General features: G+C 44.9%; 1 protein-coding gene and 1 long non-coding RNA gene across 2 annotated transcripts in view; one reads left to right on the top strand and one right to left on the bottom strand.

Moving 5' to 3' along the window:
* Positions 1-25,185, bottom strand: part of Lamp1 (lysosome-associated membrane glycoprotein 1) — a 63,251-nt gene that overhangs the window by 10,462 nt on the left and 27,604 nt on the right. The window contains exon 4 of the mRNA XM_037429262.2: positions 317-499. Within this exon, the coding sequence (XP_037285159.2) occupies positions 317-499 (183 nt within the window). The remainder of the gene's footprint in view (positions 1-316; positions 500-25,185) is intronic.
* Positions 12,519-18,700, top strand: LOC142810047 (uncharacterized). Its single transcript, XR_012894664.1, has 2 exons — positions 12,519-12,750; positions 16,324-18,700. It is a non-coding gene; the product is annotated as an uncharacterized LOC142810047 (long non-coding RNA).

Raw genomic sequence — 25,185 nt, 5'->3', positions numbered from 1 at the left:
AGTGTGTACTTCAAAATGTTTTTGTTCAGTCACCCATAGTTGGTGCTTTTGAAATAAAGTCATATTTCATTCATTTTTGTGGGCTTTGTTTAAATGAAACTTCTCATAAATTGAATAAATTTTCTTGCCCCTACGAGTTTCATTTAAGACGAGTCCATTGCATTGAATTAACAATGAGGCCAACTTCGTAGCGCAACAGAGTGTGGGTATTTGAACCATGTATGAACCAGAGATGAAAGCCACGAAGACTGAGCACTTAACTGTATGCACAACACTATGAAAATGCTTGTTCAACGCAACAGAAAGGCCGACATACCTGCACCAAACTGTCCGACAGCCTCAGCTGTGGCGTTTCGAAAAGCTTGCAGCTGAGCACTGAGCACATCCACAGTGACATTGGCACCCACGTAAACAGGCTGGTCTACCTTGCAATAGTAGGACCGGTCCTCTGGCACACTGTATAGCATGAGCGTGTCGTTGTACACCGTCAAGTGCTCCTCTGCATGGACAAAAGAAAAAAGGGGGCAGGGGGTAATGCTGTGCGGCAGCCACTGCTTCAATCTGTAGCACAAAAGCACACAGTGTCAACTGTGATACAACACCATGTGGTTACTCAACCAAGTGTCACAGAGCAATGTGGAGACCTGTCCAAGCTAAATATGCCGATATGTGCACACAATGCTAATGCTTTTAAAACAGGAGTATCAAACTCGTCTCGGCTAGTCCCTCAAGGGTCGGGACAGAAGGAGCGGGGGCCATTTACAAAAATTGTCAGCTAATACCATTCCAAAATGTTACTAAATCCTGCAAACCATAGAAATATGTTAACAAAACATGTAGAGCTGAGGTTACTGTGGTAATGAGGTTGGCTGAGGGTAATCTTTGAACTATTTTTTAGAGCAGCAAAAAGTACCTTTAGCAGCAGGAAAAAGGTTTTGGGAGCAGCCTTAAGTGTATTTTAGAGAAGTGAAAAAAGTTTTTCGAGCCGCCAAAAGTGCATGCAGAGCAGGAAAAAAGGCGTTACGAGCAATGAAGAAAATAAATTAAAGCAGGAAGATGCTATAGGGATTGTCAAGTGCTAAAACTGAATTTGTGAGAACTAAAACAGCTGAATGAAGTGCACTTGAGAAGCATTCCCTAATAATCCGTACACGTACAGCTCAGAGTACTCGGCGCATAACCACGTATTGTGCACAACCAGCTATAAAGCAGAGTTTTTAGTACAGTTTATGATCCCATAAAACTCCATGTATCGTGCCCTCCCCTTTAGCGCCATATTCTCCCAGCTTGCACGAGTGCTGGCTGCATGCAGCTTCAGCACCCTGAACATGGACTAGCGTGGTTTTGTCACCAGGCCTCTTGGTCTGGTGCAAGTCATGGGTCTTTTTTCCCTGCACGGACACACGTCTCCCAACATGCCAGGTCAACGCCTCCTCACAACGCACTAGCACACATGATGCTCCGCTGATCCTCACTGGCCACCTATGACAGCCCCTACTCCCTGCAACTAGCAATGACCAGGCCGTCGCTTGCCGTCAGGCAGATGCTCGCACACACAGAACTGAGGAAGTCGTGCTCTGCCTTTGCGGGAGACTTCTCGTTTATGCACTTCAGTGGTTCCTTTTTGTGTGGTAGCCGTGGTCCCGCAGAATAGTGTACTCTGTCTTGCCGAGTCTCCCTGCTGGCCCGTGATTAACACACTGTGCTGTATCTTGGGTTAATAAACCAGCGTTTGTCGACGACCTGTCTCGGGTGCCTTCTCTTTCCCCGTGTTGGAGAGCTGAGGAACCCATCCGTAGCCTCTTTGTGTGCAAGAACAATGGAGGAAGTCTCTTCCCTTCCTGGTTGCTTCGTAGGGTAAACTTGGCGTTGACAGTCGAACCAAAGCCTGTCCCCCACTACACGAGAATATACAAGCTCAAGTGCTAGAACTAACGTGCAAGTCTGGCCTGCACCTATTGTCGCTGGTACTCTGCTCGCACCACAGCAAGTGAACTCGGCGCAGAGACTGCCCAAACTGTCTACTGGTGGGCGTGGATTGGCAGCGGTGGTTGCTCCTCTGCACATGCACATGCGGACGGAGGTAAACCTAGCTGGTGAGCAGCCAGTGCACCTGCATATGGCTCTCTCTAGCCGCCTTGGCTGTGATAAGTAATGGCGCAAAAGTTGCATTTTTTTTAGTGGACACTGCGACATTTCACCTAGTTTCACTCTTAAAAAAAACGTCAGTGTTTTTTCGACATTCACAGATTTCAATAAAACATTGAATGCGTGTTCTCGTCGGTACTGTGGTTATGTGTATTGAATTATACAACCCTAAATCATTTCATCATCATCATCATCATCACTACCATCATCACCATCATCAGCCTGACTAAGTCCACTGCAGGACAAAGGCCTCTCCCATGTTCCGCCAGTTAACCCGGTCCTGTGCTTGCTGCTGCCAATTTACCGTAATTACTCGAATCTAACGCGCACCTTTTTTCCGGTTAAGCGAGTTCATAAATCGCATGCGCGTTAGAATCGAGTACGAACAAAAAATTACGGTCAATCTATTGCCATCGCAAATCCAAAATGGCCGCCCCCTACGTGCGTCGGCATGGTGCGTCGGCTATTTCTGCCTATGTGTTTACCATGTGCGGCACTTCGTACGTGTGCTGAGGAGTTCGTCATCTAGTAGTGCATTAGCATCGACGACGTGAAAGGGCCGACTCCAAAAACTCAAGTGCACCACGATGCCGCTTTTAAAAGAAAAGTCATCGCGTGTGCAGAAACAGACTGAAGTCGGGCCGCATCGCGGTCGTTCCCGAAACGTGCGTGCGGGGGCGGCGGAAACAAAAGCAGAAGATTGTCGACAGCAAAGCTTCACGCAAAGGCTTCAGTGAGCCACAGCAGGGTCGGTTTCCGCAAATTAAAGAGCTGCTCCGCGAGTATGTGCTTGAGGACCGAGCGGCACAGCGGCCCGTGACGACAGAACTGCTCCAAGTGCGGGCTATGCAATTAGTCTTAGAAAAAAGTCTAATGCGGAGCCAGTTTAAAGCGAGCAGGTGCTGGCTAATTAACTATATGAAGAGGAAAGGCTCTTCCCTTCGAAGGGAAACATGCATATGCGAAAACTTTTGCGGAGAAGTACGATGAAAAGCTTTACAGTTTTCAGAGGTTCGTCCTAAACTTGCGGCGCAACAACGGCTACCTGCTTGGGCAAATCTGGAATGCCGATCAGACGCCTCTTTACTTCGACATGCCTGGCACCACAACTGTCGAGAAGAAGGGGGCAAAGCAAGTTCGCGTGCTGACATCGGTCCACGGTAAAACTACAGTGACGGCAATGCTCTGTTACACGTCAGATGGGCACAAGCTTCGCCCGTACCTCATATTTATATGGAAGACGATCCCGAAAGGAATCGTTTTTTCGAGTGGTGTGATCGAGCGGGCCAGTGAAAAAAAAATGGGTGCGCGTTGCAATCGATGTCTTACGTTTATTTTTTTTTTCGCGGTGGAAATCGGGTGCGCGTTACAATCGAGGGCGCGGTAGAATCGAGTAAATACGGTATACCGCAAACTTCTTAATCTCATCTGCCCACCTAACCTTCCGTATCCCCCGAACCCGTTTGCCTTCTCAGGGAATCCAGTCAGTTACCCTTAATGACCAGTGGTTATCCTGTCTACGCGCTACATGCCCGGCCCATGTCCATTTATTCTTGATTTCAGCTATGATATCCTTAACCCCTGTTTGTTCCCTAATCTACTCTGCTCTCTTCTTGTCTCTTAAGGTTACACCTACCATGCATTTTTCTTTCAATTGCTCGCTGCGTAGTCCTCAATTTAAGCTGAACCCTCTTTGTAAGTCTCCAGGTTTCTGCTTCGTAGCTCCTCCGTAGCTAAGTACCGGCAAGATACAGCTGTTATAAACCTTCCTCTTGAGGGATAGTGGCAATCTACGTATCATAATTTGAGAATGCTTGCCAAATGTGCTCCACCCCATTCTTGTTCTTGTAATTACTTCAGTCTCGTGGCTCGGCTCTGCGGTTATTACCTGTTCTAAGTAGATAAAGTCTGTTACAACTTGATGTGCACTATTACCTATCTCGAAGCGCTGCTCTCTTCCGAGGTTGTTGTACATTACTTTCGTTTTCTGCAGATTCATTTTAAGACCCAGCTTTTGTGCTCTCCTCGTCTAACTCCGCAATCATGAGTTGCAATTTGTCTCCGATTTACTCAGCAATGCAATGTCATCGGCAATGTCATCATTTATGAAGCACTATAGTAGCAGTTGATCCCCTGTAGATTTCTTCCAGGATGTTTATGCTTCATCGACGCCCTCATTCCGCAGTGTCTGCATGACTGCCAATATTTCTGCTGAATGAAACACCTTCTCGTAATCTGTGAAGGCTATGTATACAAGTCATTTGGTTTTTTTAAAACAAGTTTTAAAATTGGTAGCAGATTTTGGAATCACCAGTAAAAGCGGGTCACCCTGTGTATGCGACATAAGGGGCAACTATTTTTGAAAACCCCGCCTTTCCCAGCAGACCAATGCAGCGTGTGCTTTTTTCTACGAGGCGAAGGTAGTGCGAGCACAGTTCAGTTTCGTCAGCTGCATACGTGTTATTCGTTGACGTCGGGCGTTACAATATTGAGCAACGAGCAAATTGATTCGAGGCATATCGAATGCTTCACGCGCCGGCAAGTTGAAAGCAAACAGCGACGCTTCCGCGCTCAGATAGCAGCTGCAATCATTATTTAGAGTCATTTATTTGACCCTTAAGGGCCCCTTGGGGGCATTACATAAAGGGGGAGAACGTTTTAGTAGATACAGGAAAACAAAGAAAGTAAGAAAGTATGAATACATGAGCAATACTTTTGCAGGACCCGAGAACCGAACTAAAAAATTTGCTTATACAAACATAAAACATGCATGCACAAAATGTACACATACAGTGACGGTGGTAGAGCTTTAATGGGCCTCCAAGTTTAAGTGAGCTGTTAGTAGCTGTTTGAATGCGCACGAGTCACGCTTCGTGACGATGGCTTCCGGTAAGTTATTCCATTCCTTGAAGCAATGAATTGTTAAAAGCAGCGGTGCTACCAAAAGGACATTGCAGACTTCGGGAATTATACAGTCGCCGAGAGTAGCTGGCAAAAGGAAGTAAGAGAGAGTCATGCAAGTGAGGGAAAGAATAATTTATGAAATAATGTTGACAAACCATACGTCTATTAGCTAGATTCTGAAAGTCTAAAGGCTCCTTAATTAAAGTAATGCTTGATGAGACATTGAAATCTGACGTGATAAGCCGGGCAGCCCTATTCTGAACAGATTCCAACAGATTAATCACATAGGTATGATGAGGGCTCCAAATGAAAGACGCATATTCGAGCTTTGTATGAACAAAGGTTACGTTCGCGATTTTACAGACTGTAGGAGGAGGCATAAAGTTTTTTAGATGTAACAAAGCTTTTTTGATGCGTCAGCAACTAAGTGTGTGATGTGTTCCAATCATGTGAGACTGTTGGAAATGAGCATGCGAAAGTATTTGTAATTGTCGACATATGCCAAGTTTGTTAAATTAAAATTGTAGACTTACATCGAGTTACACTGCTTGCGAGATATGCACATCATTTTGCATTTGGAAACAGTCTGGATCAACCACATTTAACACCAGTTTTCATCTAAAGATAGGTCATTTTGTAGAATTTCCCGATCGTTGGTGTTGGTTATTCGGTGGTAAAGGACGCAGTTCATCCACAAATCGAATAGATGAAATTCCACATGATAGATCGCTCACATATATAAGGAAAAGTAGAGGGCCGAGCAGGGTTGGACTTGTCTCTAATAAGTTCAGATGAGCTATTACAGCTTCATTCTACGCCGGATGACATCAACTTGATTTTCGTGCTATGTTTACACCCTGGCCAGCCGTGGTGGGGCGCAGCTGATCTCGTAACGTCATCCGATACCCACCATGAATGACAGAGCAACTCCCAGTTCCCGTTTCTGTTTTGACTTGCCGTTTATTGTCTATTTGAAATTTTTCACGAGTGCCTCAGCAAAATAAACCACTCTAGCTTTTACAGGACTGTTAATACTGTTTGGAAACAGCATTATCTCAGTACGATTGAAAATGCACCGGAGTTCCCCTTCATGAAGAATGCATCACGGGCGCACAGCTGACGACGAGCAGTGTAAGCGTCGGAAAAGCCTATGCTCCGGACGCCTGCCTTGCATTCCACGTGTGCGTTTCGTGGCATTATGAGTAAATAGGACAACTCTCATAAAAGCGGGCCACATTTTCTTCATAAGTGAGCACCTTGCTATTTGTTGTCAGTACCGACTGATAAATGTGTGCGTAATGCAAGATGCTTTCTTCTTGACTGTTGCGATGAGCTGTCATTATTTCACACTTAGAATATTTGTAGTGCGTGCCCACTACCCATGTACTAGCAAATACTCCGAGCATTTAGGAATATTAAGAAATAATATCTCCACGGCCACTCGCCATTGAAACCATAATGAGTGGCTGAACGGCATGCTCGTTTGTTGCAGCTTTGTGCCATGGTGATTTTTAGCCACTGAGTCTCGAAGTTCTTTCCTTGAAATTGTCGCAGCATCATCATCGCTCATCATGATCATGGTCTTTACCTTGCCGCTCACGCAGTTCTTGCTAAGGGCTTGAGGAGAGGGCGAAAAAGAACACTTTCCCATTTTAGCCAGAAAGGAAAAATGTAAATGGAAAGAAAAATGTAAATGCCCAATTACATTTTTTACTTCACCTTGTCAAGTCGCAACGACAACTGTGTGGTCACTTTGGCCACCATCACATGCGTCTCATTCACTACCTTTTGCACTGTATGCTGCTTTCTGAAGCAAACACTGACATGCACAGTTGTTGCTACAGCGTTTTCACAGCTTGGTTTTTTACCCTGTATTTCAGCTACTTTACGCCCTGCATCATCTCTCGCTTGCATGCAGATTGTAAATCGAAGAGAAAAAAGGCGTTCCGAATGCACCACCCCAAAGGACGAGATTCACTTTACCACATCGGGTGGTTCATTCCTTTGAAGCTATCTTTTGTGAATTAGTTTTTTCAGAAACTATATTGATAAACGTAGAGATTATAAACAAATTCATTTAAGGCACCACCCACTTTATGGCCTATCCCCCATTCCCCCATGGTGGGTTGCGCCAGCTTAATAAAGGTCAAGCAACCAACCAATGTCTTAGCTTGATCCTGCCGAGCAAGGATAGCGCTTCTGAACAGTGGTGTTTCCGGCAATTGACCCTGGGTGATTCCACGAGAGATCGACACACGGGTCCAAAAGTTCGTATTTTAGATTTCATTGAGTATTTTATATTTCGTGCAGCTCTCACCAGGTAGCCCGAAAGCCACCTTCGTTTTATGATTAATGGCATAACTTACGAGAAAAAGATATCGAACTTCACCAACACTGAGGCACCAACTTCGTCACCTGTCATTTTCGAAAATTGCAGATGCTATGAAAAGACAAATATTTTTGTTTCAAAGAAGATATTGTTACACGACATCGGCAACGAAAGAGCATCATAGACGACGAAGACGATGAAAGCGATCGGCCTGTTTGCCCTCCAGAAGCTTTTGCTGAAAGCTGCCCGCCATGCACATAACGACCACGTCTGCCAGAACTGCTTCAGACGCCTCAGAGATATGCTGTCTTCGACTAATGGCTTCTCAGCTGAAACAGCTGATGAGTTTTCGCCGGAAGAAGAAAAAGGCAGAAGTCAAAAGCGGTGCGTAAACACGCCTGAAGATGTCACATATGCGACTGGAGAAGCTGCATGTGCAAAATAGCAAAGTTCATGCAGAGCCAAGACAACTTAGCAGCAATTCTACAGTAACCGTGAAAGGCCACCGTGATGATGATGATTAATGGAGTTTATTGGCGCAAGGGCCAGATATGGCCAAAGAGCGCCAGAGCAATGATAATGAACTGTGCTATGTGCAGTGTGGATAAAACAGATGTAACGTGGCTGTAAATGGGCCTAAAAAACAGTCGCTGTAGGTGCGTAAAAATATACATATAGTAAAATTATGGCAATGACAAATGATGTGTGCTTTGGAGACAAAAATGGTTTAAAAGTGATACGCATGCGAAATAAAAACTTGGCATGGAGCACCAGTGCCTCGGCAGAGCCCTTAAAACAAGAGGATGGAGGCCTGGGCTTATTGAAAGCTGCTATCACAGCGGCATCCTCTGAACAGAGGATGCGCTATGAACTTGTTGGGCTTAAAACATTCAATGTTGAGCTAAAGACATTCAATACTACATCCTTTAAAAAGCTTAGAACTGATTTTGCATCAAAAAGCAGCTCTTCGCCAAGAAACATAATCGGATGTAAAAAAAAATGATAGCGGTATGCTAAAGGAAAATATTTCTCTTTCAGCTTCCCGACACTCCAGGAGGACGTGGAGGACGGTTAGCCTCTCGCCACATCTACCACAAGTAGGAGGTTCATCGCCAGTCAGCAGAAAGCCATGGGTAACATAAGTGTGTCCTATTCTGAGGTGACAGAATAGGACATCAGTTCGCCGTGTTCTCGTAGCGAAGGGCCAGTAACCTAACTGCGGCTTAATCAAGTGAAGCTTATTTATTTCTGTGTCCCACAAGCGTTGCCAGTGGCTTCGCAGCTTCTTACGTAGGAAGGATTTTAGGTCTGTAGCAGGGACCGTAGAGGTAGGATTAATAGCGCGCAATATAATTGACGTGGCCATTTGGTAAGCTAACACATTGCCCTCGATACTTCTGTGGCCAGGTACCCAGCAAATAGTAACATGCTCATTGGACATATAAGCAGTACACAGGACGGAATACAACTCGATTATTACCGGATTTCTGAATCTAAAAAGTGATCTTAATGCATTTTCGATGCTTAATAAGTCTGTAAATATAATTGATATTTGTATGTTTGATTTCCGTATATGCTTCACAGCCAACAATAGTGCATAACCCTCAGCCGTAAATATACTTGTTTCCGGGTGCAGTACTCCGGATTCGGAAAAGGATGGTCCGACGGCTGCATAAGCCACCCCTGCATGCGACTTAGAAGCGTCGGTATAAAACTACGCATGAGTAGTTGGACTGGAGTTTTCGGAAATGCATTTTAATATGTGCTTCTGGTGCATGTTTAGTGATCGACAAATGAGGTGTCACAGTGTATAAGCTGCCACTGCAACGGCGATAAAAGTTTCGCTGTGGGTGTAGGACAAAGTTCTAGCAGTGGAACACCCATTTCTTCACTTAAGTTTCTCACACGCAAAGCAAACGGCTTTCTCACTGCGGGTCGATTACGGAAGAGGGTGGCAGCGGTCATATCGTTTATAGTTGAATAAGAAGGATGCTTGATGTTTGCACGTACCTTTATAAAATATGTGAAACTGCTATAGGATCGCTGCAGGTGAAGTGACCACTGATTCGATTCTACATAGAGGCTCTGGATCGGACTTGTCCTGAAAGCACCGGTTGCAAGTCGGATACCCAGATGGTGAACGAAGTCTAGGATTTTCAGTGCACTTGGCGTTGCGGAATGATAAATTATAGAGGCTCAACCAAGGCGCTACTAGACAAGGCTTTTGTACACCTTCAAGAGACACTTGCCTTCACTACCCCATGTTGTACGTGATAGGAGCTTTAGGAGGTTCATCGCTTTCAGACATTTCATTTTTACGTATAATATGGGGAATAAACGTGAGCTTAGCATCTGAAGTGGTTCCCAGGAATTTATGCTCGCTGCTTACCGAGAGTTGGTCTCCCTTGATCTCTCAACATTTGGTAGTGGCATTACTCCTCGTTTGTTGGAGAAGAGTACACAAGTACTTTTCTGGGTGTTTATATTAAAACCATTCTCATCCACCCATTTGGAGAATTTATTCATTCCAAGCTGCACTAGTCGTTCGCAGATAGACATATTGAATGATTTGAAACTCTTCTGCACATCATTAACATACACGGAATAAAACATTGCACTTGGAATTACTGACTACAGAAAGTTCATTTTTACAAGAAAGAGTGTGCAACTAAGCACGCCCCTTGCGAAACACCACTCTCTTGGGTAAATAATCTAGAGAGAGCATTTCCCACTTTTACGCGAAAGGTTTGATTAGACATATAGCTTTCAATTGTGTTTAACATGTTCCCATGGATGCCCATGGCGGCAAGATCGCGTAGAATCCCGAATCGCCATGTGGTATCATACGCTTTCTCTAAGTCTAGGATTACCGAAAGTAAAAACTGCCTATGAATGAATGCATCTCTGATGTATGTCTATGCGAACAAGGTGGTCTATTGTCGACCTCCCTTCTCTGAAACCACACTGAAGGGGGTCTAGTGTACTGTTACTTTTAAGAAAGTGGATTAAGCGCCGGTTTAACATTTTCTCATATAGTTTTGCATAGACAGCTTGTTAACGCTATTGGCCAGTAGCTGGCGGCCAAGGACGGGCCTTTGCTATGTTTAAGTACCGGGATGACTATCGCTTCTTTCCACGACAATAGAATATATCCAGCTTCCCACATAGTATTGAAGAGCGTTAGGAGTGTTTAGTGCTTCGGGGTGAAGATACTTGATCATTTCGTACATTATACGATCGCCACCTGGAGCCGAGTTGTTGCAGTACGCAAGAGATTCCTTAAGTTCAGATAATGAAAATGGGCAGTTGTAAGCCTCCCTGGATGGACGTTTACATTTAAGGGGTTGCCGCTCTTCGCGTTCTTTGAATCTTAAAAACGTTTCTGTGTAGTGCGATGCACTTGAGACATGTTCAAAGTGTTGGCCTAGGCAGTCCGCCTGCTCCTCCAGGCTCTCCCCTCGGCTGCTTACCAAGGGTAGGGGGTGCGACTCCCGACCCATTAACTTGTTTACCCTATTCCAAACCTTCGTTTCGTCAGTGTAAGAATTTATACTGGAGATGTACCTATTCCAACTTTCTTTGCAAGACGACGCGTTCTTCTGGCTTGGGACTTAACCTGTTTGAAATTGAAGAGGTTTTCAGCCGTTGGGTAATTTCGGAGTAGTCTCGAAGCTTTATTTTGTCTATTGCCCACTTGCCGACAATCGTCGCTCCACCATTGGATGCGACCTTTATTCGTCATTCCGTTAGTTTGCTTGATACATTTCACTGCAGCGTCAATGATAAAACCTGTTAGGTATACTACAGCATCGTTTATATTAAAATCGGCAATCTCATCTCCGTCTAAAAATGTAATTTCTCGAAACAGTTCCCAGTTGGCCGACTTGATGTTCCAGCGAGGAAAGTCGGGCAAGCATGCATCTCCTTTTGTTAACTTCAACATAATCGGGAAGTGGTCACTCCCAAAGAGGTTCTTGAGAACGAACCACTCCAGATATGGAATTAATGTACTTGAGACAATACTCGGGTCTATAGAAGAGTATGTGTTGTGTGTAGTGCTATAATATGTTGGTTATTTTTTGCTTAGTAGACATGCACCTGACGAAAACAGAAAGTGCTATTAGGCGCCCTCGCGCATCTAAACAGGAGTCACCGCATAGGGGATCATGTGCATTTAGATCACCAACTAACCTCCCTGCCTTTCCTTGTATCTTTATCTCTCTATCACCAACGACTATATATGGCGGAGGAAGTTCATCAATGAAGCTTTGAAATTGTGTCTTTGAAAGTTGATAGCACAGGGGAATGTAAATCGAGGTAATTGTTAGTAGCTTCCCGAACAGCACTGCTCGGACAGCAACTGCCTCAAGAGAAGTTCGGAGCTTTAATTGCTTACAGGCAACACCTTTATCAACTATTATAGCGACACCGCCCGACGAAGCGGCAGCGTCGTCACGGTCTTTGCGGAAGATGGCATATTGCTTTAGAAAGTTTGTGTGGACTTAAGATATGTTTCCTGAAAACACAGCACCTTTGGAGTATGTTTATTAAATTCCCTAATATCATCAAGGTTATGGAGTATGGAGAAGTCCTCTCACATTCCACTGTAATATATGTGGTGTTCATTTTAGATGTGTTTTGTGCTGTGTGCTTAAGGATGGAAAGTTAGCTCACGGACCCGTTCCAGGGGCCGTGACACGAGATTTTCCTTTTTGGATCAGTCGACGGAGTCGCGCCAATCTTTAGGCGCTGGCTGCGCCCTCACGCTCGGTGTTGTGTCCATCGCTTCTAGCGAGGCGCTGGACACGCGCTCTTGCAAGCGCTGCGTTTGTTTTGAGGGCCTCGCCTCAAAAGACCAGACCTTCGCGGCCCCCAGCCCGGAGGTTGGTGGGTCTTTCTTGGATGGCGGAGCAGCACTGGCTGCAACCGCCGAGGGGGCGGATGGCGTCACCGCTGGCTCACTACGCCTGTGCCAGACAGCCGCCGGGGGCCGTCGTGGCGCTGCCCCCTGACGCGCCACTTCGGCAAAGCTAGTTTCTAGTAGGTAGGACACCTGCCTTCGTGCCTCTCTAAATATTTTGTTTTACTTTGATTGTGACAATTTCCTTTTTTTTTTCCAGCATGGGCATGACCGTGAGTATGCGGCATGCTCCCCATTACAGTTCGCACAGTGAAGAGAGTTTTCACAGGCATTTGATGAGTGTTCTTCAGCACTGCATTTCACGCAAGTTAGGCGGCCTCGGCAGTTCTGTGAACTGCGGCCGAACCACTGGCATTTGATATATCGGAGAGGGTTTGGTATATATGGCCTCACTCGAAGCTTGATATACCCAGCCTCAACGGAGTCGAACAGTACACTTGAATTGAAGGTGAGTATCAGGTGCTTAGTCTGGACTTCTTTGCCATCATGCCTCATCCTAATTCTTTTCACATTGATGACATTCTGTTCGCTGAAACCCTCCAGGAGTTCAGCCTACGTCAGCCCCAACAGGTCATCATTTGAAACAACGCCACGAGTAGTGTTCATGGTTCGGTGTGGAGTTACTATTAATTTGGTATCTCCGAATTTCATTAGATTAGGCAGTTTCTCGTATTGTTTCTGGTCGCAGAGCTCCAACAGGGGGTCACCACTTGCCATTCTCAATGCTTTATATCCTGGGCCGAAGATTTCCGTCAAAGACTTCGTAACTAGAAAAGGTGAAAGTGTCCGCACTGATTTGCCGGGTGTGTCAGCGTGGATAACGTGGAATCGTGGGAAAAATTCTGGTGACCAAAAAACTGGAAGACTATCTGTATGCCCTCTTTTCTGAGAGCGATTAGGGAGTGGGGGGAAGGAACTAGCCATATGTAAATGTTTACTTTTGGCAGCGGGGCCAGCCACCCGCCATGGAGTCCTACAAGGGGACGCTGCAGGGCCTGTAAGTACAGGCCCTGCAGACGCCAGCTGTACACCACCACTATAACCGAATATGGTGTATCCAAGGTAAGATAGCCACACAGTGTTAACCCTTGCCGCCAGGGAACACGGAAGTCAATGGAAGTGAGTAGAGGACAGGAAAGATTTAAAGTAGGAGAAAAGACGAAGATGTGAGGTGGAGACAGGAAAAGGCGACTGCCGATTCCCCCCTCCCCGGGCGGGTCAATCCGGGGGTGCCTTAAAGGTCCGATCACCCAGCATTGGCTCAACCCCCAGGATCCCCTTTTCCCGGACACGACGGAGCCACGCACGGCTAGGCGTGGGAGGGGGTCAAAACCCCGTTAGCTTGGGTCCGTGGTGTCCCTACACACCAAACGCCTACTTGCGCAGGCGCCCCTGCGGGGGCTACCGTAACGTGTGTAACCGCCACTTTCAACCATCAGATCTAAAATGCAGTGTGTGTGCCCAGTAGTTCAACAACTTCAAGCAAGCCTATGAAGCGTGTTCTTTGTATCAAGAGCGCATGCGTTTGTTGACACTGTTGCTGAGGGATATAGAGCGCCGAAAACTCCAAGCCCTTATACCAAACTTGTCAGCTTACATGATATACAGATCCCGACGCTGGCGCGCAAAACACGGGATATGGTTAGCACCAAATGCGGTAAAAAGGACACGGCCGAACCCAATGGACGTCCAGCCAGCTATGGCTTACTACTCCAAAGATGAGTATAGCAGCTCTAGGCAGAGTACCAACAAAAAAGACGTCTGTTATCATTGACGAAAAAAGGATCTTGTTTCGAAAAGGTTTATGACCCGTTCGATGCGAGAGACTTACCGTCTCTTTAGAGAAGCTAATCTGAACACGTCCATTGGGCTCTCAAAGTTTTATTCACTGAGGCCGAAGTGGGTTCTTGCACCACACCAAGAAGTGTGCCTTTGAATATACTGTGCTAATGCCACGGAGCGTGTTTCTGCCCTACAAGAAGTCACCGATGGTGCCTACATGGCAGACTTCTTGAAATAACTTTTTGAAAGAACTATGTCTTTGCAGCTCCCCTACAAGCTATTGTTTTTTAGGCCATTGTGACTTTTGTGCTAAGGAGGACGCTCTGGCAGCCACATGTTTAGAAATCCCTGAAGATATTGAGGTAGCCTATGCAGTATGGGAAAATGGCGATCTAGTAAAAAAAAAAAAAAAAAAGCCCAGGCAAGTGCTTTTCTGCGACAGCTAAGTCTATGATTCGCGAAGTGGATTACCCATGATTACGTAAGATACATTCAAGAATCAGCAATACGCCAGGCGAAAGAGAACCAAGAAAAATAATCTTGCATTTTTCACTTTGATTTCACCGAAAATTGGACAGCCATTTTATCGAATGAGGTACAGTCGTATCACTGGCACAAAAGACAGGTGTCTATATTTACGTGTGTCGTCACAAGGAAGCAATCAATTCAAAGTTTTGCCGTCATCACTGATGACACATGCCATGATGCTGCAAATGCCTGTTTTGCTCTACAAATAATCCACAACTATATGAAGGAACAACTTAAGCCTGACACGCATGTTACTTATGTTTTATGCTTTGGTGGCCTACTAAAGCATCAGGCTACGCTCTACAACCTCAGAGCGGCAAGCTCAGCTGTGATTAAGTCAGTATCCCAAATGGTGGCACAAATGAGCGCGAAGCTCAAGAATGTCAAGCTGCTGTGTGCAAATACAGACGAGCTAGAAACATTCCGTCAGTTTAAAAAGAGAGTGAAAATTGTTGCCACGTGTTCCAGGCATACGTTCTTGGCGAGTTTGGCTAAGCACATCTGAGGGCACTGATCGTGGTTGTGTTTTGTTAGCGTCACGTACTGCTAAATGTGATCTGCAAGAGATGCAGCCATTTTGAGCGCATCTCTTGTTTCACGCAGTCACCACCAAAATACCAGTGAGGGTACTTCAAGCGCATATGCTTTTTCTAGCGAGACCCAACACTTGCGTAGGAACATTTTTCTGTTGGAGTTAATCTGAAAATATAGACAAATGTTTTGCAAGTGAGTTACAGTGTGGAAGATTTCCTCCATTAGAGCTGTGTTATCAGTGGCATAAATGCGCCTTCATGGGTATGCATTTGTCAGAGTGCTAAAACAGCTTTTTTTCACCAAATGCGGCCACGTTTACTCGGATTTGAAGCTTATTGCCGCTTTTCCGTTCCGATTTCTAGATTTCTCAACTTATCAGTGCATTTTCGAAAAGCTCCGATTTGTACCATGAATATTGTCACTAAATACAAAATAATGCAACATGTTTTTCTATATTACTGTATGATAGCCTTCGGTTGTCTATTTCAGAAATTTTAAGAAAAATCGAAGATTGGGTATTTTTATTATTCAAATTTCACTGGAGTACACTTTTGCCAATGTGAGAACTTTGAGGCAATATATAAAAATTTACATTTGCCCTACGGCAGCAATATTTTATGTACCTAATAAACACACTATATCCTTAAAACTTGTAAAGTTTGAAAATGCTGCTTGCATTACTTTCAGAGAAAAAAAAATGGGGAATACGCAACTTATTTTAAACTGCCGCAAAATTAGACATTTTTAAAAGCTATTTCCTTAAGGTCTACAAACTTGAAACCGTATGAATTCATTCTTCATTAGACACGAATTTCAGGTAAAAAATATCTTCCTTGAAACAAAAATATTTGTCGTTATATAGCATCTGCAATTTTCGAAAATGACAGGTGACGAAGTTGGTGCCTCCGTGTTGGTGAAGTTTGATATTTTTTTTCTCGTAAGTCATGCCGTTAATAATAAAACGAAGTTGACTTTCCGGCTACCTGGTGAGAGATACACGAAATATAAAATACTCAATGAAATCTAAAATATCAACTTTTGTACCCGTGTCGATCTCTCGTTGAATCACCCCCCTTATTGCATTTCCCGATACTGCAAAAGATAGACTGAGAGTTAATTATTAAGGTCCCTTAAAACGTTCTCGCAGCCTCTGTCTTGCACACGTTTTTCTCACCAGCTCTATGGAATATCACTCAAGATCATTGCACCTGCAGAAGTGGTGTCTAGGACCAATTCAAGCATACAGCGGCAGAACGAGAGACTACAGAGAAAGCGGGAACCAAATACTTGCATTGCACAGCCGTGATCCACTTATTTCACTGCCCAACATGGCAGGGAGAGAAACTAAAATGTCGTTCCTGCAGGGCACAATGTGTACCTGTTGGTACATACACCCACATTTCAGAGTTCCACCACATTTACTGAAACGCAGGTGGGGAAAGGTGACTGCACAATACCATTCATAATTTGAAATTAAAAGAGGCTTTCTACGATTCTTCAGTAACTGCATGAAAGTGCAAGCTATGTAAATATTTCATGTATTGTTTTTTACCACATCAAAAAAATATTCTGGTGAGGTCCTTTCAATACAGCCAAGGTAAGTAAATGCTGCTGTCATGCTTCAAGGAATCAATTAGTCGGCTGCTTTTTTACAGCAATATAAAGCTGTGTACGTCACTTGACAAGCAGGACCATGACACCAGAACACAGAATACACATGCTACGACCCTGCATCCTCCTCTCAGCACAATTGCGCAGGTCTCTTCCATGGCTGCAGTTGTTGAAAACATTCATTGCTTAATCATTCAAAAATATTATATTTTTATTCATCTTGGAACTAAGTGCTGCCAATAATTACGGGGAAATGTTCCAAGCACAGAGGTGAACAAAACAGTGCAGACCACGGGATCGCATGGCAGAATGCATTGACATGTAATCTATACACGTGGCGCCTGGTGAGATGCGCAAGCCCGTCCCAATATGAGGTGGCCCCATATGTGGCTCTGTATGACGGGGTTACGGCCCTCGTAGCCAAAACGACACCCTAGCGTTTCTGAGCTACATCAAAAATAGGCTTTATTACGTTGTGGTGTGGCAGACCGGTTTCAAGCACCGGGCTCGTGTATCTCACAGCAACTAATTAGCCTTAGTACGCATAGCTAGCATTAACTGATCTAAAAGCCCAAGCATACAAAAATAAGATTTCAGCCCAGCTGACCTGGGTCACTTTAAGCAAAAGTAAGCATAGTCGAAAGTAATCGAACATAGTTGAACGTGATACCACATAATGAAGTCTAGCATAAGTAGTATAAATTATGCTGACTAATTCTAGTCCACCTTGTTTTCGTGTTGAAGGGGTGGTACCACAAAATTTGTGCCTTGTGCACTCTTTGCTGGAAGCCCTTCTTATAGCTCCAGGAAGCATGATAAACGCACCAAAATTCATGTATTCTCGCTAAATAATTTGGCATCGCCTTACTACTGCGACCTTTCGGCTTCTGGCCCGTGACGTATCATGTTAGTAGCTTTGTCTATTAGGCTAGTACGCATGTGCCGAGTATAGTCTGCTCTCGCGCACACGTGCCACACAAACCCCAGCAAAACAAACACACCGACAGATGAAATGATTAGCTGCATAATTAAAGAAATGTTGCAACCGATCCTTTGACAGCAAATGTTCAGCAGAGGTACCGAGGTCCCTCATATCAGTACAGATCTGGCGTGAATTTGGTACAACTTTATTTACCCTTCCTATAGAGCTATGTCAGTGTTGGCACGCTAGTGATATGACTATCAGGAGAATGAGCACTTAGGTACACTTTGGAAGTGATTTAAAATACATTAGAAATGTTTGCCGAGTCCGACCTTTTGTACAGAGTGCCCTTGCATACAGAGGAAACCCACAACAGGCTTAGTAGAGCCTCCAATTTTTAATATCTACCTTGGTGCCACTTAAGTAGCTGAGTTATGTATAATGAGTAAATATTTCATATTAACTCCAGGCTAATTATGCCTGGCTAAATTAAGAAAAACCATAAACTATGACTAATAAGCTTTGTGGGGGTGCTGACACCCCCCCTGTAAAGTTGTCTGCGCCGCGTGGCGCACGTGTCTCGCCCCAGGGCGTTATTTCGGTGGTGACCACCACCGGGCGATAGATGGCGTTGTGTTCGCTCTGAGTACCACTGTTGGTAGAGTGGTAGCGCCGGCGGTGACCCCTGGTGGAAGGCGGGCCTTGGTGGCGGGCGAGCGTTGAGCGAGCCTCTTCTGCGCGTGGCGGCTGCCGCGAACGGTTGTCTGTAGCGCGGGTCCCCGGTGCTCGGCACCGCGGGCTTCGCGCCGGGGTCCCGCGTGTAAGGTCAGGCGTTGGCGACGCCGCCTTGGGTATGTGCTAGTGTGTTGGGTGTGTTAGTGTGGGTTTATCATGTTATTGTGTGTTTGGTGTGTCCCTGCGTTATGTTGTTTGTATGGTAGCGTGTTAATTGAAATTGGTGTATCATTCGGCGGACGATATCGTCGTCTAAATTAGTTAATAAATGTATGTATGTTGTGTGCTTTGTTCCGACCGTGTTCACTGTGTCCGTCACTCCAAGAGCGTGGCGTGGCGGTGCGCGCGTTCGCCTCGCCGAGACCCCACAGCTTTGAGTTGAAGTAAGTATAGCCAAAGGTAAACTAGGCTTAACAAGAAAACAGCAAGCTGGACTCTGCTTAATTAGAATCAGCTAGTTATGCACTGCTTTATTAGGTGATACTATGCTCAACTAAGTTTTGATTAGTTTTGGCTACACTTTGAATTAACGATGCTCATCTAAGTTTAATTATGCTTAACAAGACAAAGGTAGATTTGTGTGAATATTTGAATGCTTTGAATATTCGAACAAATAGTGCAGTATTCGAATCCGCTTCGATGAATGCGAGACTTGACATCACTTGAGGGCCTGACATCGGGGATCAACTTCGATTCGATTCGTATTTAAAACATTGAAAATTTCGAAGTATTCGCAACGAACAAATGGGTGTGTATTAGCCGCACGTAACTGCCTGTAAAGCTAGTTTCACTCCAGTGTAGAGGTACTAAGCCCTGAAAGCACCTATTCAGGAGAAATCCACTCTGCCATGAAGCCCCACTACAAATTTAAAGGGGCCCTGCAACACTTCTTGAGCCTGGTCAGAAAACGCCTATCGGTAGTCGAGGCTACCGAAAACACACAAGCCAAATAATGTAGCGCACCACAATGCCCGACATACAGTTAATTCAGAAATTCAGCTAAAAATTGCTTTGTCTTTTCTCAACAAATGATGGATGAAGCTCAAAAATTACTTGTCACAGCCATTGTATCAGCCATTGGCCGGCTTGCTTAGTCGTTACTGGGGTGCCGCAGTGGGCCGCGACTTGTCCATGCATACGTGCATGATCACACCGAGAATCTGCATGTTCGAAGAAAAGAAAGAAAGCGCTCAAGGCCACGAGGCCCGCGCGGCCCATTTTCCGTCATGCCATTGCTCTCTGTTTAGCTTCCAGCAATTTCGTTGGGACAAGAGAAAATGCAATATAAGTGTGCAACAAATATTTGCAACTCTGCTCATACTGGACGTATTTAAAAATTTTTGCGGCGGTGAATTCGTAAGGCAATAAACTTTTGGTAAATCAATTCCGTGGCTACCTGAAAGGGCTGGTGTAAATGAACATATTACCCTCAAACTGATTAATCATTTTGTTAAGCCTAAAACAAGTTATGCCGGCTTATGTTGCAAGTAAAATTAATTTCAGAATGGTACGCATTTTACAGGTTATCACTTTCATCCTACCATAATTCAAATCGTCTTACTACTCAAAGTTGTATCGCCTTCCTTCAAACAAAAGAAGGGCATTTGCATGGAGGCCTTATTTCAATATTTAAAAAATATTGTGCAAGTTAGGTCATGCTAAAATATGCCCATTTTCTTATATGTCATATATAGTAATTGAACTCTATTCCAAGTTATTTCACCAAAATCACTATTCGCTTTGAATTTGCTTCGAACCTAAATTTCACTATTCCCACAAGCCTAGACAAAGGCAAGCAGGACTGGGAAAACTGGATTCTGTATGCTTGGCTTCATTAGGTTATACGATGCTAGCTATGCTTAGTTAGGCCGATTGGCCAGTGCAAAAACCTAAGAAAGCTTGGTGCCTGGACTGGCCCCGCCGCAGCTGCTACGTGGATTTGCAGCAAAATCGGGATCTCGAATCTGCACATGGGACCTGAAGTTTTTGAATTAGCCGGACTGGCATTGACTGCCGCTTCCAATTATCCTCGTTGAGGTTTTACTGTATTGTGGGGGACATGATTACACTGGCAATAAAATGTTGGAACAAGCTTTAACATACTGTCAGCAGCAACGAAACAACTCTGTTCATCTTTAAAAAAAACGATGCAAACAGGTATGTGGATCATGGGTAGAAGACATGCTAATGTAATCGACAACACTGAGCGGATGAGGATTGCAGAAAGATGCACAGAGGAAAAAGAGGGATGGTTTCTGTGCATTTCTAAAGCCCTCACGGCTAGTAGCACTTGTCATTGATGACCTCAAGGCAAAAACTATTTACTTGAAATGTTAAAAAAAACTTGTAGGTGATCAGATGCAAGTTGTTTCATAAACCTTTATCTGACATAGCCACAATGCAGCTGTTAAGGGGGGACAAGGCTTTGATATAGCGAAAAATGGCAAAAAAATGATTTTTGAAAATCAAGTTCAGTTTCTAGAACACTCTTCCTAACAGATTCCAAAATATCTACACTGAAAACCACGCAGAAGTGCTTCAGAAAATTCGTTTGATTCTCCTAGATAGCTAAACTTGTTTCTGGAAATCTTGAGAAAAGATTTTCAAAAAATTAGAGCTTCATGATGGCATGGCCGGGAGCCGGCTTCTTGGGTTCATCGGAAAGAGCATTTCTTCATGTTTAAATTTCCCGCCTCAGCCAGCTCCTCTTTTAAAACAAGCGCACAAAAGGCAAATCTTTGAAAGTAGTTTCAAGGCCCCCGATTGGCTACGACAGCCATGCTGCCTCAGCTTGCCTCGCCATTGGACAGATGCTTGCTTCGAGAAATCGACGTCTGCTGCTTGTGCGTCGAGAGGACATTGCTCTCGAAAATCGCTACTTCGTGATGTGTGCACGACTATCACTTAGGATATAACTATGCTTTAGTTAGGAGCTGCAAGCGGATGCACGATCAGATCACTAAGAGCGGGCACACTGTTAGGAGCTGTTACGAGTGCAGCATGTCATCGAAGTCGTCTGTAGGCCAAACTCCACTGACAGCAAGACTGTGGCAAGAACAACTCAAGCGCACTCGTGGCAACGTGCTTCTTCACAAGCAATGAAGGTATAGGCGAATCCACGATCAGATTACTGCGAGAGGGCGCACGGTCTATGAGCGCGGCAGCCTAACTCCGCTCACTGAGAGACTGCTGGAAAAAACGACGCGCTAGCACACTCGTGGCGACGTTCTTTGCCAGCAAGCACATCACTCGCTCCTCGGAATCACAGATAAACATTTTCCGTACCGGCAGCTGACACCACAGTCAAGCTTGTCGAACCCCCCCCCCCCCCCCTCCACTGCCAAGGATTGCTAGGAACAGCGGCTAGCAGTTCCGCGCATTGTCATACGAAAATGCGATACCAAGCACAGCGCATGCCGGTTTTGTCATCGTAGCTACACATTTCACACATCACCAAACACTGCCGCCAAGTGCATCACACGCCGGCTGCACTGCCCACGCGGCCGCGCACTCCATGGTCATGTGGAGTGCCGTCAATAAGCTTTTGTGGTGCGATTTAGATGTGCTTAGAGGCATGCTTAGTGTCACTACGAGCATCTATGAATGTTTCGAGACAATGAAAGCCTCATAGATTAGCGTTTTCGCAACCGGCCGTATGATAATTTCACGGCAAGAGTGGCTAAAAGAGCATGTATAACGCAGGGGCTCGAATTTTTATATGCCCGTCTCGGGTCATAAATACTAATAAAATTCCTGTGCCACCAGTCTCCTGCCCATAACTTTGTTATTTGGAAGAAAAGGCATAGGCTGTCATTGTGCGAGCCATTTTTTATGCAATAAACATCTATATACAAAAAATGTTCAGTGATTATTTGTAATCAAGTACTTGATTAAATTAATGAAAAGCACACTGGGCAGAGACCACATGCCTGATAAGTCGAATATCACAAGATGAACCCGAGATCACAATTTTTAGGTGTTTTAGAGATGCAAAGAGAAGCTGAAACTATAGGCAGTTTTCCAATTATGATATGTGGGGTTTAACGTCCCAAAACCACCATATAATTATGAGAGATGCCAAAGTGGAGGGCTCCGGAAATTTCAACCTCCTGGGGTTTTTTGACGTGCACTCAAATCTGAGCACATGAGCCTACAGCCTTTCTACCTCCATCGGAAATGCAGCCACCGCAGCCAGGATTCGATCCCACGAGCTGCGGGTCAGCAGCCACTAATCTTAGCCACTAGACCACCGCGGAGAGGCTTGAGGCAGTTTTCTAAACACTGTTTTAACGCGAGAGCGTTAAAGAGCTCGTGTCGCAGAAAACACGCCGCGGGCGTCGGCCCCATTTGTCGCAAGCAAAAAATGGTCTGGGACCGAAAAATCAAGTTACCGATATAGCTGCGGGAAACCTCTACTTGTCCACACATGTATGCGATCACACTGAAAAAGCCACGTATTCGAGGAAAAAATGCTCAAGGTCACGAGGCGCGGTAGTTTCTTTGCCCTGCCACCCCTCCCTGCTTCGCTTCCAGCACTTTCGTCGGGGCGAGAGAAGAGAATGCAATCGCAGCATGCGACAAACTTTAATACCTTCACTCGCGGATTCTTAAAATTTTTGCAGCGTTGAATTCATGAGGCAATAAGCCCTGTGAATTCATTTCATGGTTACTTGTAAAGTGTTTCTGGGCCCCTTTAACGCATTTGATTCAATAGGTGTCACGACGAAAACTAGCCTAATTTTATTTATGTATTGATTTATTTGATTATTAAATAAATAAAATTCGGCAATAATAGCGTGCGCTGGCTCAATCTACTGTGTGCACGTGTGCCGTGTTTGTGTGTGCATGTGTATGTAACAAAACATGAATACGTAAGCATTTAGCGGTTGAAGGGTGCACTAAGGGCCGGACTTCGCTATCGTGTTCAACTCTTAAACAGAAAACTTAGGGGCCCCCAATTTTTTTTGGGATGGGGGGGGGGGGGCATTATGCTCAGCCCCTTCAAGAGGTACAATGAAGAAAAATTAAGAAATAATTTGTCTCTCAGTATGTATTTGTGGTATTGCCTCGAAAGTTATGGAAGCACTGCGAGGCCACTCTTACTGTCTGTGCCAATTTTCAACAATATTAGACCAGAAACAAGAAAGTTTGCAAATGGCGTGGATCTGTACTCAAAAGGCTTTTCTTTTTGGCAGCTTCCTGGCATGTCTTGTTACAGCGCTAGGCTTTCCACGACTTACCACGATTTTCTAAATCGATCATCACATAGCTCATCTTTGCAGAAAGTGATGTATATGGCATTACACATAACCCTGAAAGTGTTGGTGATGCTTTTAGTAACTACTTTTTTGAAATTTTTAGTCAGGAACAAAGAAGGTCTCACTGTAATCTACAGCGTTCTACAATCTTTTTCTTTTTCTTGCGAGCCCTGATGATGATTCGACAGCAATCTAAACTCTTAAGGGGGACATGGGTCTGAGACGAAAAAATCATAAAAATATGTTTTGAATGGGGCACTTTCATAAAATACAAACACTTTCATGTGTTCTGACAAAGTTTCCTGCGTTGTGGATAAATATTTAGGCGGCAATACCAATTTAAGCAGGCACCACGAGCTATTATTTGTGAAAGAAGCACAAAAATGGGCCGTTTTTCAAGCGGCGTTGACGCTGAACCGTGCAAGCTATCACAGCCAAATCTGTCACATTGGAAACTATTTTTCTTCGTTCCCGCCACGATTTCATTTGTACATTTACTTGCTGTGTAAAAATTATGCGTAGAAAGAACTCCCAGCACGAAACTTCATTGGCCTATTCTTTGCACATGACTAAATGCAGCCCTATGATTGGTGCAGCTGGTTAGTGTCTGCTGCCGCGCGTCAACGCACTTGAGAAGGATAGCGAGACGCCATTTTGGAAATAGCTTGTGCACAAGGATGTCCGAATATCGCAAGTTTGCCAGGCAAAATAAGTTTGGCAAGAAAAGAAAGCGGGTGCGTTACAACGTAGAAAAGCGCCCCGATCCTGTTAAAGAACTCAGCGACGACTACTTGCCAGTAAGCTCAAACGAAGGCTGCGGCGGCTCCGAGATAGACTGCAGCAAGCCTCACAAAAGAGAGACAAGTCCAACGGCGTCCTGTGCCTATAGTGATCTGAGAAGTACCGTTCGTCTTGTGTTGACGTGTCCTTGTATCTGTGGCAGAAGTAAGCAGAGAATAAACTTTAACGGCTTGCGCAAACATCAGCAACAAAAAGGAAATTGCACGTTTACGATCCTCAATGACGGTGCGGACGGGCTGGCGGAGATGGGGTTGTGCTTCTTTATTGTCAGTCAAGAAGCAATGAGCGCTCTTTTCTTGCGCATAAACTGCACTCTGTGGCGGCTCCACGACTTCAGACACAGACGAGCGTGAATACAGCCTTGCCGTCAAGCTTCTCTGCATTTGCGAGAAGTGCAGCGATGTTTTTTCAGTGGCGAGCACCGCGTGTAAAAGATTGCACGACGGTCAGTCCCTTTGTTGTAAACCTGTCCACTCGTGCAATGGTGAGCACTGGGAATCTGCAGACTACAATGAATAATATTTTCGCTGCAATGAATATATAGCACTGCGGCCTTCCTACTAAAGCGTGGCCGAACTAGCAAAGCTGGCACCGGGGGCCTTAACAGCGGCACAAAAACTGATGGGCGAGTGCGCGGCATCTGTAAAAACTCTGTACAGTGACCTGAATATCGCTAATTCCGGCAATATAGCGGTATCGTACGATGGCACGT

The sequence above is a fragment of the Rhipicephalus microplus genome, chromosome 1 (assembly GCF_043290135.1).
Source record: "Rhipicephalus microplus isolate Deutch F79 chromosome 1, USDA_Rmic, whole genome shotgun sequence".
NCBI lineage: Eukaryota > Metazoa > Arthropoda > Arachnida > Ixodida > Ixodidae > Rhipicephalus > Rhipicephalus microplus.
This window is presented reverse-complemented; position numbering and strand designations above follow the sequence as displayed.